At 33.3% G+C, this 13,883-nt stretch overlaps 2 protein-coding genes across 2 annotated transcripts; one reads left to right on the top strand and one right to left on the bottom strand.

Annotated features, from left to right (window-relative positions):
* Positions 1–3,992: 3,992 nt before the first annotated feature.
* LOC137815916 (F-box protein At2g26850-like) lies at positions 3,993–6,350 on the top strand. The gene is made up of 6 exons (XM_068619023.1): positions 3,993–4,436; positions 4,523–4,584; positions 4,709–4,881; positions 4,977–5,051; positions 5,950–6,131; positions 6,269–6,350. The coding sequence occupies exons 1-6, from the start codon at positions 3,993–3,995 to the stop codon at positions 6,323–6,325; spliced, it is 993 nt and encodes a 330-aa protein (XP_068475124.1). The 3' UTR covers positions 6,326–6,350.
* A 1,332-nt stretch (positions 6,351–7,682) lies between these two features.
* LOC137815915 (secreted RxLR effector protein 161-like) lies at positions 7,683–8,336 on the bottom strand. Its single transcript, XM_068619022.1, has one exon. The coding sequence runs from the start codon at positions 8,334–8,336 to the stop codon at positions 7,683–7,685; it is 654 nt and encodes a 217-aa protein (XP_068475123.1).
* Positions 8,337–13,883: the final 5,547 nt, after the last annotated feature.

Below are 13,883 nucleotides of genomic sequence, written 5' to 3'. Positions count from 1 at the left end.
TTCTCTAATAATTGTCCATATATTAAGAATATTACTCTTCAAGTCAGGTACATAATAAACATCCTCCATAGTACCTTCTTTTCCGTCCTTTTGGGAAAAACATATTTTTCCTCGACCTTTGACTAGAACCTTTTTTCAGTCTCCAAATGACACATGTCCATCTTCTATCTCTATATATCAACAAATAGGTGTTCATTGTTCTTTTCATGACCACGACCTCCATTATGACCAAAATCGCGACCTTTGAGTCCACATCCTCTTCATCGGTTATGTTGCACATGTTGGACATCTCATAGATCCCAACTACAGTGTTTGATGAAGCCATGAATGAAGACATGTTGCCTTATGTGTCTAGGTAGCTTAGGTTTTATTTTTTGTTGTCTTGATTTATATTTTACGTTTAGGAATGATGAAGGTTCGAAGAACAAAATGGTTTTCAACTGGTTAAACTATTCTTAAATTGGTTAAAAAGGTTTTCAACTAATAAAAAAAGTTTTCAACTGGTTTTAATTTTTTTTTCTAGAATGTTGCAATTTTTCAATTTGTTATCTTTTAAATCAATTGATTGAAAATACTATTTTTTTTTTATTTTTTTCTGCAATATGTTTATATACTAAAAACCATATTTTGATATATAAGGTGATAAATGTTTTCAGTTTAAGTATATTCTATTAGAGAAAAATCAATTTTCATACAAACTACTAGTTGTAAGTAAAATCAATAAATTACTTTGTTTTTAAACCGGTTGATTTTACTAACAATACCCTATCTGTTTTAGACTGTTTTTGTTTTAACTTCTATAAAAGGGTGAGTTTGTTTTAAGAAAAAGGTTACGTACAATACTTACACAATATACACTTTTACAATCTGTGAGAGCCATAATGTGAGTTGTTTTTGAAAGAATGAGTCTTTGATTGATTTTTGAGAGTTCTTGGAGCCTAATTTTCGTCATATAGCTAGAGGTTAAAGGTTCTTCAAGTGTTGTTCTGAATTGGAAAATCTTGTTGCATTTCTTGGTTCACAGTCAAGGTGATTTTGTTCTCTTTTAATACTGTTTTGTAATTATGTGTTTGTAAGGGCCAATATAGGGTTTCTTGATGGAAATTACAGTTGTGACAAGGTGTTGCAATGCTTGATTTGGTTCTTGTAGTCTTCAAGAGCTGTTTTTTTTATCTTCTTGTAAAAGGATTTTGTTGATATAATGAATTCCACCTTGGTGTGAGGTGAGACTAGATGTAGCTTTGTTGTGAGTGAACTAGTATAAAATCTAGGTGTCTTATATGCTTTCTTTATCACTGCACTTTAATTTTTTCATAATTTTTTGTAATGGTTTAATCAATCGATCATTTTTAAAAAATCAACCAATTGTTTTTGTTCTTTGCAGATATGTTTGTTTTTTGAAATAACCAAAATTGTTGTGTTAAGAAATTCTGTGTGATACACTGTGAATTGATTATGTTATGTTTGTATAGATTCATATTCATTACTAGTTGTACAAGTTAATTTGAATCAAAGGTTTCTTTATGAACTTTGTTTGAATCTTTTGAATTCTGTATTTTTTTGAAAGCTGTAACATCTTTTTTCTGTTACTGTTAACTAGAAAAACAATCTTTTATTTTCAAATGTAATTTGTTGAAATTAATTCAGAAATTAATTTCTTAAAACAAATTTAAATATTTTCAAACTGTGATTTGATTTACTAGATTATATTTTAAGATTTGTATGTTAAGAAATTTAATCAATTATTTTGAATAAAAACATATTCATTTTTCTTAAACGGTGTACTTCTCTAAAAATTAATATGTTGTTTTGAAAAAATTCAGTTTTTTTTTGTTTGTTTTGGTTTAAACCCGTTATAACGAAAATCTAACAAAGTTCAATTCACTCCCCTTGAACTTAGTCCCCCATTAATTCAACAACACATACATCACCTTGTCTTCATTGATTGTCATCTTTGTTTGTAAGGCTTCCTCCAAGATTTCTTGTTTCTTTTTCTTCTTTTGTTGTTCATGTGTTTCAAGAGAACTCGCGAGATATCAACGATCATTTCTTCCAAATTTCTTTACTCCTCTATTGCTCGCATAACATTTTCAAAGTCATCGGTCAATGATCAACCGAAAAATTTTCTCCATATCCCTTACATCCATGAGAGTTTATCCATTGCGTTTGATTTGATTGACGACCGTTTTTACATGAGTAATGTAACTAGATACATCTTCCAAATACTTCATCTTCATGGCCTCCAACTCACCTCGTAAGTTTGAAGACACATTTATTTAATGCAGACCACACTCTTGAACATCTTTTCCAAAATATATCATGCCTTCTTTGAAGTTGATGTGCACCAACAATCTTCTAAAAAATTGTTCATCAATAACTCGATACAACGTGTACAATACTGCCTTATCTTTCGATCATGTCTCTTTCAATGTTTTATTTTGAATCGCCAAAAATCCTGTGGTATTTTCTGGTTCTTCAAAACCTTCATGAACAACCTCCCACGAATCTTGAGATCCAAGAAGGACTTTCACTTGAATGCTCCAATTGTCGTAGTTTGTTGTCTTTGTTAATCGGGGTACTGACAAATTTTGGGTTATAGTGATCATAACTCTAATACAAATTTGTGAGGAGAAAATATTTTTTATTTCATTGCTGCTTTCAACTAGAGAATATAATCTCTCTCAATAGTCTCAAAATAGACTTATCAAAGTCTATATATATGTTCTCTAATAACAACTAAATTTTAAATTACATTTAAAACCATATAAGATAATAATTATTCATCATTCAAATTTTCAAACATAATTTATGGTAACCTTAAGTTTAATGCTTAAAAGGTATATCATTTAAGCCTGTGTTTGGATTGATGAATAACATGTTCGTAAACATATTTGTTTGTTTTTTTTTTACATGGAGGAGCTCGTAACTCGATTCCAATAAATAGCGAGTATGTTGAGGTTAACGAGGTGTACTTACTGGGTCTGTGCTTGGGTTTGTTTCCTATAGTATTTTGATTTGTTTTATTTGTGATTCACGAGATGGAGAATTTGCATAGCCTTGCAAATTTGCAGAATTGTGGCTCGAATGGAATCGAATTAAAGTTGTGAATATGTGTTGTCTCAATTGCATTAAGAAGATTAGTTTGAAAACCAATCGTCTCACTTCAATGGCGGGATTTGAGGTATGCCTCTGTCTATGGATTTCCTTCTATTTGAATCCACAAATTTGAACTTGCTAATGAATGTGATTTCTTTTTAGGATAAATTATTCATTTGTTCTTTGAAATTGTTCTGAGTTGAAGTTTTAGACTCCATAAAAAATGTCAAGTTTTCTCATGTCAGTGTCTGGGTTGCACAAACAAATAGTATAATTATATATTAATTTTCAATAATTATACTTAGCCTTACGTGTTGAGTTTTCTTTTATTAAAAATATTATAATCTCATGGATTTCCAAATAATCTACCCTGAGAGTAGAGGATGGAAGAGAAAAAACAAATAAACAGATTATATAATAAAAACAAAGTAGAAAATAAAGAAACAAACTGAGAAGTGCCAACCAAATGCATGCACTCATGGATCTCCATCACGACTTTTTTTTTATCAACAAGTTCTCCTTTACTATTTATTTTACTTACAGGCTTTAGTTAACAATTGGAAAAGGACAAGGACAAGCACGTAAAGAAATATTTTCTCTCTCTGAAATAACCTCAATTTAATCCTAATGTTAACGCTTAGCTTTGAATACGACATGCCACACTTGGAATAGCCGGCACTGCGTGTTCATTGTTCGGTGTGAAACATTTGACATATTGATCGTCACGAAAGCAACGAGGAAATTGTCTCTTTAACGAAAGCAAAGGTTTGCAAATTCCTTATCAATATTTGATTTTATCCTCTCTATTCATTCATATGCACAATTCTTAGGGAAGTTCACAAAAGTACATACCCCAATTGCTTCTGCGTCTACCGTATTGAAAAAACTAACGTGGCATGGACAACACTGAACCCAGTGGCAATATTTCTCTCATGAATTTGCCAGAACCCATGTTGGATTGCATTCTAAGGCTCCTTTCACCAATGGAACTCGTTATTATGTCTGAAGTGTGTACTTGTTTAAGGGATAGATGTCGAAGTGATCCTTTGTGGGAAGTCCACATAAAGAAGAAATGGGGTGGAGTCATTGGTGATGTTGCTTTCAAGGAGTGGCAATGGCATATCACAACAACTAAGGAGAAACAAATTAACCATTCGGATAAACAAATCAATCAGAAGGGATCATTGGGATCTTTCAGTGGTACTTGGCCTGTGTTACACCTCAGATCATATCTAGAAGATTGTAGCTATCTTAATAGCTCATTATCAAATAGCTTTATGATGACCTTGTATTTCTCTCTAGAGAATGGCAAGTTCTGGTTTCCAGCTCAAGTCTACAGGGTAAACACTTTCTAATTAGCTTATATATTTTATATTTTTCAAGTTTCACCACTTTGAAGTGATATTTTATGAGTCTTCTTTCACAGGGAGGATTGGTTCGTGATGCATTAGTTAGATATGATTCCAAAACTGATAACTTTCAAGCAAGGTAAAGGTAGAAGGGAAGGGAGATGTTTTGGATAATTTTTTAACGAGAGATTAAGGAATGAAAACATGTTGTTAATTCAAGTATGATATAGATAATGATATATATAAGGCACAAGTTTTTGTAGACAACAAAATGGTGGTTGGCAAGCAGTGGGGAACAACATCCAATGGGAAATCCTTAGAGCTCCCCCAGTTGATACTCCTCCATGTGTTCGTTACATCTCTGATTGTTTGGAAGACTTAAAACCAGGGGATCATATTGAAATCCAATGGAAATCAAGAAGAGAAATTTCTTATGGTAGGTTTACCATTTCATCTTAATTCGTTGTCAAATTTTAAGATGGGACTTCAATTATAAACTTTAAGAAAGCACCAAGTATCTAAATGATGCAGGTTGGTGGTATGCTGTTGTTGGTCACATGGAATCATGTAATGAAAACCAGAACTTCTGCTGCTGTCGTTATTCAGGTCAGAAATCATTTTGCATCATGAATGGCTTGCATCAGTTATCATGTTCAACTGAACTTGCTTCAATATTCCAAATCTCTATTGTAGGCATAAGTTACTCTACTCATAGGTGATCAAAACTCCATATTAAAATACTAATTAGTGTTTACACATCAAAATACATATGAAGAATGTTGAATGTCATTTATTTTAAGAATAAAGATTTGTAAACAAGGTATAGATATTTGAATAATAAAATTATTAGAAAGTTATAAATAGTTAGAATTTTTGTTATATAAATATTAGACTTATATTTTATAATAGGAGTTGGGTTTTATAAACAGCTATTTAAATCTTAAATATGTGTTAGGTAAATATTATATTTATATTTTGTAATAAAAGATGGATCTTATAAACAATTATTTAAATTTTAAGTAGTATGTTGAGATATTGTGATGTTTTCAAATATTTCATTATATAATTTATATTTAAATATTTTATGATTTATTCATTTTCCATTTTATTTGTTTTAATTATTTATTGTACATATTTTATTATTATTTACTTAAGATATTTTGTCTAGCTTTTACTACTTTCCTGTATTTTTTGGCAAAATTTTAAATACATTTTACCTCGAATAATATCTTTATTTAAAAAAATATTAAATTTATATAAAAAATGGACATTTAAATTTATGAGAAAAGATCTACTCCAGAGAAAAAAATGTATGTTCAAAGAAACACTCATGTGATGTGTTAGTTGACAAACATGATGGAAAAGAGTAAGATATAAAATAATATATAATTCATATCCTTTTTAAGTGAAACTGATTTGTGCATGCACTTCCTTTTGAAACCGAAATGGACCAGCTGCTATTCTAATTAACGTCTTCGATTGGTTTTTGTTTGATCCCTTGCAGATACATTGATCTTGGAGTTCAAGCAATATTGTGAAGGATCAAGCATGAGACGAGTAAAGCTTGTAAGAAATGGGGAACAATATGAAGAAGCAAGTGGATGCTATGGAGGAATTAGAAAGCTTCAGAGTGAGGAAGAGATCCAAAGATGGGAGAAGCTCTTGCCACTCTATCATCAAACTCCTGTATACATACCTTCACCTTAATTATCTTTGCACACTCTTACACTCCATTCTAAATGAAAGAATGCATGATATAATACAAAAATTTACCAATTATATAATAGGAGAATGCATATTCCTAAATGAAATATTTTATGCAGATGCCTGCGCGAATTCTATGTCGGAGACGAATACCACCAGGAGTCCGATTCCCCTAATTACATTTAAACTTCATGTTCAGGTAAACCAAACTTCATTATTTATTTACAATAGCCACAACATTCGTATATTTACACTATTTTTTCCATAACGGCTTGCCTTTTAAAAGGAAAGAATATATAAAAAAAAACATTTTAAATTAGTTAAAACTTATGCAAAGTTAATGATAAAAAAAAACCTTTATAATTAACTTATGCCTATGAAAAAGGATCATTTCAATTGTTTTTCTTTTATAAGAGAAACTCATGTAGACATACTCAAAGGAAAAACTCTATATTAACTACTCAGATGATCAAATTATCCGGTTTTGTTAGTTACTAAAACCTTGTGAATAAGGAGCCGTTTGCTATAATTTTTTTTATCAAAGGATCATTCTTCTTAAAAAATATATATATTTTTATTTTTATTTTTTTATGCATTTGTTTAACTATTAAAATAATCATAAGCTGAATAAATATAAAATCTCATTCAAATCATTGCCACTATTAAGCTTTCATGATGTGAAAACGTCTTGAAGTGTTTCCCATCTTAAAAAAATTCTTCCCATTTCAATTTCACCAAAGTTAATGGAGAGTTTGAGAAGAAATAGCTTCCATATTATTTCCCATGGCCATTTGATTCTCATTTTGTTGAGAAGAAATGTCTCATTTCATAAATTATTTATTTCACTAATATATTTATTTTGATTTTTCTTTTTTTACAATGTTGACTATTATAGGATTGTTTTTTTTATTAATAATAAATAAATTAAATTAAACGAGATATTTAAGGATGTCCAATCCTTATACAAATAAATTCAAATCCAAATCAATCTACTTTAACCACAAACATTCTTCACCATAATCTCAGAGACCAAACTGCATATTACCAATCAATATATACATAAAAGAACTAGATAATATAGTTTATTGATTTTCCAACAGTGTGCAAAAACCAGATTCACATTGTCCATTCCAGCTAGATTTTACCAAGCCTATTGCTATTATTGTCCGAAACAGTCTTCCAAATGATTATGCAGCCTTATGCAGTATTTCCGCAGCAGTTATGCAACATTTATGCAGCAGTTATGCAGCAGCACCATCCTTCTGATATAAAGTTCTTTACAGCTACAAATTCAACTCTCTTCCAGAATAACAGATCTTCTTTCGTCGTGTCTTTCCCACTTGAAACCATCTCCTTTGTTGGTGTTGAGGGAATAAAACAGAACAAGATGTATTATTATCTTTGTTAACCATTACATTTATAATACTTTCAGTAGCTGTCTCCTAAGTGCTCATGAGCAGTTACTTAGAAATGTTTATTCAACAATTAAAATAGAAAAATAAAGAGTCACATGCAGTTACAAAATCATAATATCTAACACTCCTCCTTGATTTTTGAACTGCAAACTCCAATTTTCTGTCTCAAGTATTCAAACTTGCTAGCTGGAAGTGGCTTGGTAAACAAATCTGCAAGTTGATTTTCAGCTTTTAAGTAACAAAGAGACACATCACCATTCTTCTGCACTTCTCTTACAAAAAATAACTTGATATTAAAGTGCTTAGTTTTGCCATGAAAAATTGGATTGTTAGAGATTGCAATAGCAGCTTGGTTATCAACAAAAATCTTTGTGCTTTGCTTATGCTCCAAATTTAAATCAGTCAGGATCTTTCTTAACCAGAGAGCTTGATTCACAGTAGCTGATACAGCAACAAACTCTGCTTCAGCAGTGGATTGAGCTACTGTTTCTTGCTTCTTTGAGCTCCATGAAAACATCCCTGATCGAAGGCTAAAACAATATTCTGATGTACTTTTCATGTCATCAATTGAACCTCCCCAATCACTGTCAGAGAAACCAGTTAACTTGAACTCCTTATGCTTCAAGAGCTTAACTCCAAAGTTCCAAGTTCCCTTGATGTATCTGATGACTCTCTTAGCAGCCCTCATGTGAGTCTCGTTTGGGAAATGCATAAATCTGGACAGAATGCTTACTGCATTTAGAATGTCAGGTCTGGTTGTTGTCAAATACATTAGACATCCTATCAAGCTTCTGAATTAAGCTTCATCAACTTTGGGAGATTCATCTTCTTTGACCAGCTTCTCCTTTTGATTCATGGGTGTGCTTGTTGGCTTGCAATCTTCCATCTAGAATTTTTTAAGTATTTCTTTTGCATACTTCTTCTGACAAATGAATACTTCATCCTGACTTTGCTTAATTTCCATCCCAAGAAAGTAAGTCATCAGACCAAGATCTGTCATTTCAAAGACCTTCTTCATGTTCAACTTGAATTGATTGACCTGATCAAGATTATTTCCAGTGACCAACAAATCATCTACATAGAGAGAGATGATCAAAATGTTTGTACCATCATGCTTGACATATAGAGTGAGTTCAGATAAACTTTTCTCAAACCCCAGACTAATTAGGTGATCATCTATTCTACTATACCAGACCCTTGGGGCTTGTTTTAGGCCATACAGTGCCTTCTTCAGTAAGTACACTTTGTCTTTATTTCCTTTGTCCACAAAGCCTTCAGGTTGCTCAACATAAATTTCTTCTTCAAGAAATCCATTTAGGAATGCTGATTTGACATCCAACTGAAACAACTTCCAATTATTTTGAGCAATGAGAGCGAGAAGCAATCTGATTGTGTCAAGCCTAGCAACAGGTGCAAATGTGTCTGAATAATCAACTCCAAACACTTGAGCATGTCCCTTGACTACTAGCCTTGCTTTAATCTTGTTGACTGAGCCATCGGGATTTAACTTAGTTTTAAATACCCACTTCACTCCTATTATTTTCCTGTCATGTGGTTTATCAACCAGCTCCCAAGTTCTGTTTTTCTCAATCATTGACAACTCCTCCTCCATTGCAGCCATCCAATGTTTATTATTTTTTGCATCATGGTATCCGACAGGTTCACAAATAGCCACATTGCATCTTTGATATATATCAGAGAGTGATCTTGTTCCTCTAATCGGTGTATCATCTGTTAGTTCATTCTGCCATTCTTCATCTACATGTTCTTCTAGAGTGTTGACAATAGATAAATCCCTTGATTGACTAGGAATCTGATTTGACTTATTTGAGTCTTCCCAACTCCATTGTTCATCTTCCACAAAATACACATCTCTGCTCACAATAAAACCTCCAGTATCTGGTTGAAACACCCTATAAGCCTTGGAACTCGTACTATAACTAACAAAAATGCCAGTTGTTGCCTTCTTGTCAAGCTTATCACGTTTAGTCTGTGGAATATAAGTGAAACACAAGCAGCCAAAGACTTTAAGAAATTTTAAAGATGGTTTGTATTCATACCAAGCTTCAAATGGTGTCTGTTCTTTCATTGCCTTTGTGGGAATTCGATTTTGTAAAAATACTGCTTCCGCCCAAAAATTCTTTGGGAGATTATTCTCATGAAGCATGCAACGAGTCATTTCCATTATAAATCTATTTCTCCTCTCACTAACTCCATTTTGTTGTGGAGTGTATGGGGTCGTTAATTGATGCTCAATTCCTGCCTCCTCACAATAAAGATTGAAAGTTTCTGAAGTGTACTCCTTGCCATTATCAGATCTTAAAATCTGAATTGTGCAACCACTTTCATTTTCCACCCTGGCCTTGAATTTCATAAATACACCAACAACTTCTGATTTTTGTTTCAAAAAGAAAATCCAACACATTCTTGTTAGATCATCAATGGAGGCTATAAAATAAAGGTTACCATTTAATGATGGTGTTCTTTGAGGACCACAAAGATTAGTGTGAATGAGCTGCAATTTCTTCGAAGCCCTCCAAGCCTGTTTAGGAAATGATTGCCTGTGTTGCTTTCCAAATTTGCATGCTCGACAGTTGGTCAGTTCATCATCAAGATCAGAAAGTCCTTCTACCAACTTCTTTGATTGCATTTGAAGCATCCCTCGATGATGAAAATGGCCGAGTCTTTTGTGCCAAATTTCAGTGACACTTTCTTTGGATTTAAAGGCCATGTGCTCCTCCTCCATTGGATTGAGAGCAAAACTCTTTTCCTTCATTTCAACTTTAAACAAATCTCTGCCATCAACATCTTTGATTAAGCAATGCTTATTTTCAAACATCACTTTATAGCCTTTTTCCAACAATTGACCAACACTCAAAAGATTCTGATCTATCTCTGACACAAAAAGAACATCTGTAATGATTTTGGTACCTTTATAGCTTGTGATAGCTATTGTGCCTTTTCCTTTTACTGCCAGGTGTTCACCATTTCCAATCCTCACCCTTTTAATATCAGTGGTTCTCAATTCCTTGAAGAGTTCCTTATCATGTGTCATGTGGTTGGTGCAGCCACTGTTAACCAGCCAACTCTCACTTGATTCTCTGCTTGAGAAACAAGTGGCTACGAACAAGTGATCTTCATCTTCTTGATCAGCAACTTGAGCATCTGCCTCTTCCACCTGATTTTTGTTTTTGCATATCACTGCTTCATGTCCAAGTTGGTTCCATTTAGAACATTTGGCGTCAGGTCTTCTCCAACATTTGAATGGTGGATGACCTAACTTATTGCAATGCTTACAAGGAGGATAATTTCTCATTTTGTTGTTATTGTGTGTAGCAGCTGCTCCATTTTCTTGTTGGTTCTGCTTGCTTTTGTTTTTCCAGCCACCTTCATGTTTGGCTGGTAAAGCTCCCTCAACTACTCCATCTTGTATCATGGCTCTCCTTTGTTCTTGTGCTTGTAAAGCATTTAAGAGCTCTGCGAGAGAAATCTTTGATAGGTCCTTTGTATTCTCCAAGGTTGTTATGGTGGCTTCAAACCTCTCTGGAACTGTTACAAACAATTTTTCCTCAATTCTTGAATCTTTAAACACAGATCCAAGCAACATCACTTTGTTGGCAATGGTTAGAAGTCTGTCTGAGTACTCTTTTACGGATTCCGACTCCTTCATTCTCTGCAATTCAAACTCTCTGATTAGATTTAGGGCTTGCATTCCCCGAATCCTCTCATCACCTTCATATTCTGCCTCGAGGTAATCCCCGATTTCTTTTGCTGACTTCAAGGACATTATCCCTGTGAATACCATAGGAGATACAGCTGCAAATAGACATGCTTTTGCCTTTGATCTCTTCATCTTTTTTTCTTTCTGTGATTTTATTTGTGCCACCGTAGGGTTTTCTGGAAGAGACTGAATTTCATAGTCCTCTTCTACAGCTTCCCATAAATCCAATGCTTCTAGGTAGGTCTCCATACGAACAACCCACATTTGATAACTGTCTCCATCAAAGACAGGTGGTGCCATTGCTGAAAAATTTGATCCTCCTTCCATTGGTGCACTCTACTAACCTCACATATCCCTCAAGAAAATAGCTCCGATACCAATTGTTGGTGTTGAGGGAATAAAACAGAGCAAGATGTATTATTATCTTTGTTAACCATTACATTTATAATACTTCCAGTAACGGTCTCCTAAGTGCTTATGAGCAGTTACTTAGAAATGTTTATTCAACAATTAAAATAGAAAAATAAAGAGTCACATGCAGTTGCGTGGATTTATGTGCAGTTACAAAATCATAATATCTAACATCCTTACTTCTACACCCGCTGCTGCACTCACTCAAAGGAGAATCTTTGTCACATAATTCCTCACCTTATGATCAAAACTGCAAAACAAAAGCACAACCCTTCCCAAACTTTTGCTAATATTAAACCAGAAAAAACAACAAGGGTTTTTTTATCAATAAGGACTGAACAGAGCAAAAGCAGAGCTTTTGCATTCCCTGCTGCCTATTTCCCACCCTTTTTTGACAAGCTTCATGTTTGAATTGATCCGCCTGTGTGCTTGAGCCTTCATGTAGTCTTCTCCTTGCTGCAGTACCTTATTCCTCTATAATTCTCCTATTCCTTTAATTGCAATTAGCTTTTACTGGTTTAAAACATGTTTCTTTGCCCTGCTTCGTCTTCCCTCCAACCGTGACAACATTCCTCCCTCAAGACAGATTCCTTCCAGTTTTTCCTCACCATTCTGTCTTACCACCCTTAGTGCTGAATGGGCTGTTGTACTTTGTTAGCAAGTGACTCCATTTGTGCCTTGTTCTTAATCAGCTTTTAATTGAGAGATCATGTGAACTTGTCATATCCAACTTCTTATCTTGAAAACTTTCCACTTTTATTAACAAATGTGCATAATGATCTCTCAACTATAATCAAGTGTATATATAAGGGATTCAAAATATTCAATTAGCCATGGATCATGACATAAGAAAATGTTAACTTTAACACCCTAGAATAACAATATTTATCCTCCTTAAATGGTATATTTTCCTAGTTTAATAAAAGAAAAACAAATAAAATCTAAAATTCAAGAACAAATATTTTCATAAAAAGTTACCTATAAAACTTTCTTATTGATTCATGTCAGTTTTATCAAGTAGAATTTTTAGTTATGGTAAAGAGTTATACTTTTGGTAAAAAATATTGTGTTTATATCTATGCTGAGTATTTTTTTTCCTTACTTTCAGGTGTTCTTTCAGCTTTTCAATGTCTTCATGATGCTCAAATAAAAATAATGAAGTTGTACTAATTTTTTCACAAGAATACATTTTCAATTCTCTATACTTGGGAGTAGCTACAAACTGATGCCATTATTGAGATTTGTCGTGTAAAAGGAGGTTCGTGGTAAAATGTATTATATATGGATTTGGTCATAAGCATTGTATGTAACAAATTTAATTACCAAAAGCCCTTTGAGCACTAACAAGGTGACACAAAACCAATAAACCAAGATAAAACAATTGAAAGAACAAAGAAAGATAAGACGAAGAAGGAGGAAGCCTTACGTCATAGTGAGTGGAATGGTAGGGGGAAGATCTTTGCCCTAGCATGTAAGAGGAAGCCTTGCATCATAACGGGTGGAACGACAGAGGAAGAGCTTTGTCCTTGCAAGTAATGATGGGGTAGGAAAAAGCTCCCTCTTTGCTGTAGTGTGTGAGAGGAAGCATTGTGTCGACATTGTTGTGGTGGCTAAAAAGAACCCTTGTGTCCATTATCATCATCGTCGCTACTGAGAAAGAAGACAAAGAAAAAGGAGAATGAAGGAAACACACAAAAGGATTGCATTTAAAAAGATTTATTCGATCTGATTAGTGCCTAATTTCAGTAGTATTTCATATTAAAATATAGACACTTATGAGTATTAATTACTAAAATACATATAAAATAATCCATAATTTATGAATCTACACATTTTTACACATTTTATGATCTTTATTTGAATAAGAGCATTTTATTCCCAAATTTGGTTCCAGTGGTGTCATTATGTTCAAAATCTTTGGAATAAGTACTAACCTTTGATGAAGAGCCTAACCCAACACGATGAATCCCTTCCCCATCACACTCATTCCTACACGGCTACAGAGTTAGAAAGTTATATAATGTAAAATAATTTTATAATGTGAGTCATGTGAATATATTTTGGGCTTTGGGGTAAATGTGATTTAATAATATAAATGGTCCATTGGTTAATGTTCTCGCCGGTTGACTGGGTCGTCGACTGACTTCAGGTTGAATGCCCCTTCTGGATCTAACTCTTCTGAAGCCA

This window comes from Phaseolus vulgaris, chromosome 1, assembly GCF_000499845.2.
Source record: "Phaseolus vulgaris cultivar G19833 chromosome 1, P. vulgaris v2.0, whole genome shotgun sequence".
NCBI classification, from domain to species: Eukaryota; Viridiplantae; Streptophyta; class Magnoliopsida; order Fabales; family Fabaceae; genus Phaseolus; species Phaseolus vulgaris.
Note: the sequence above shows the minus strand (reverse complement) of the source record. Positions and strands in the feature narration are given on the sequence as shown.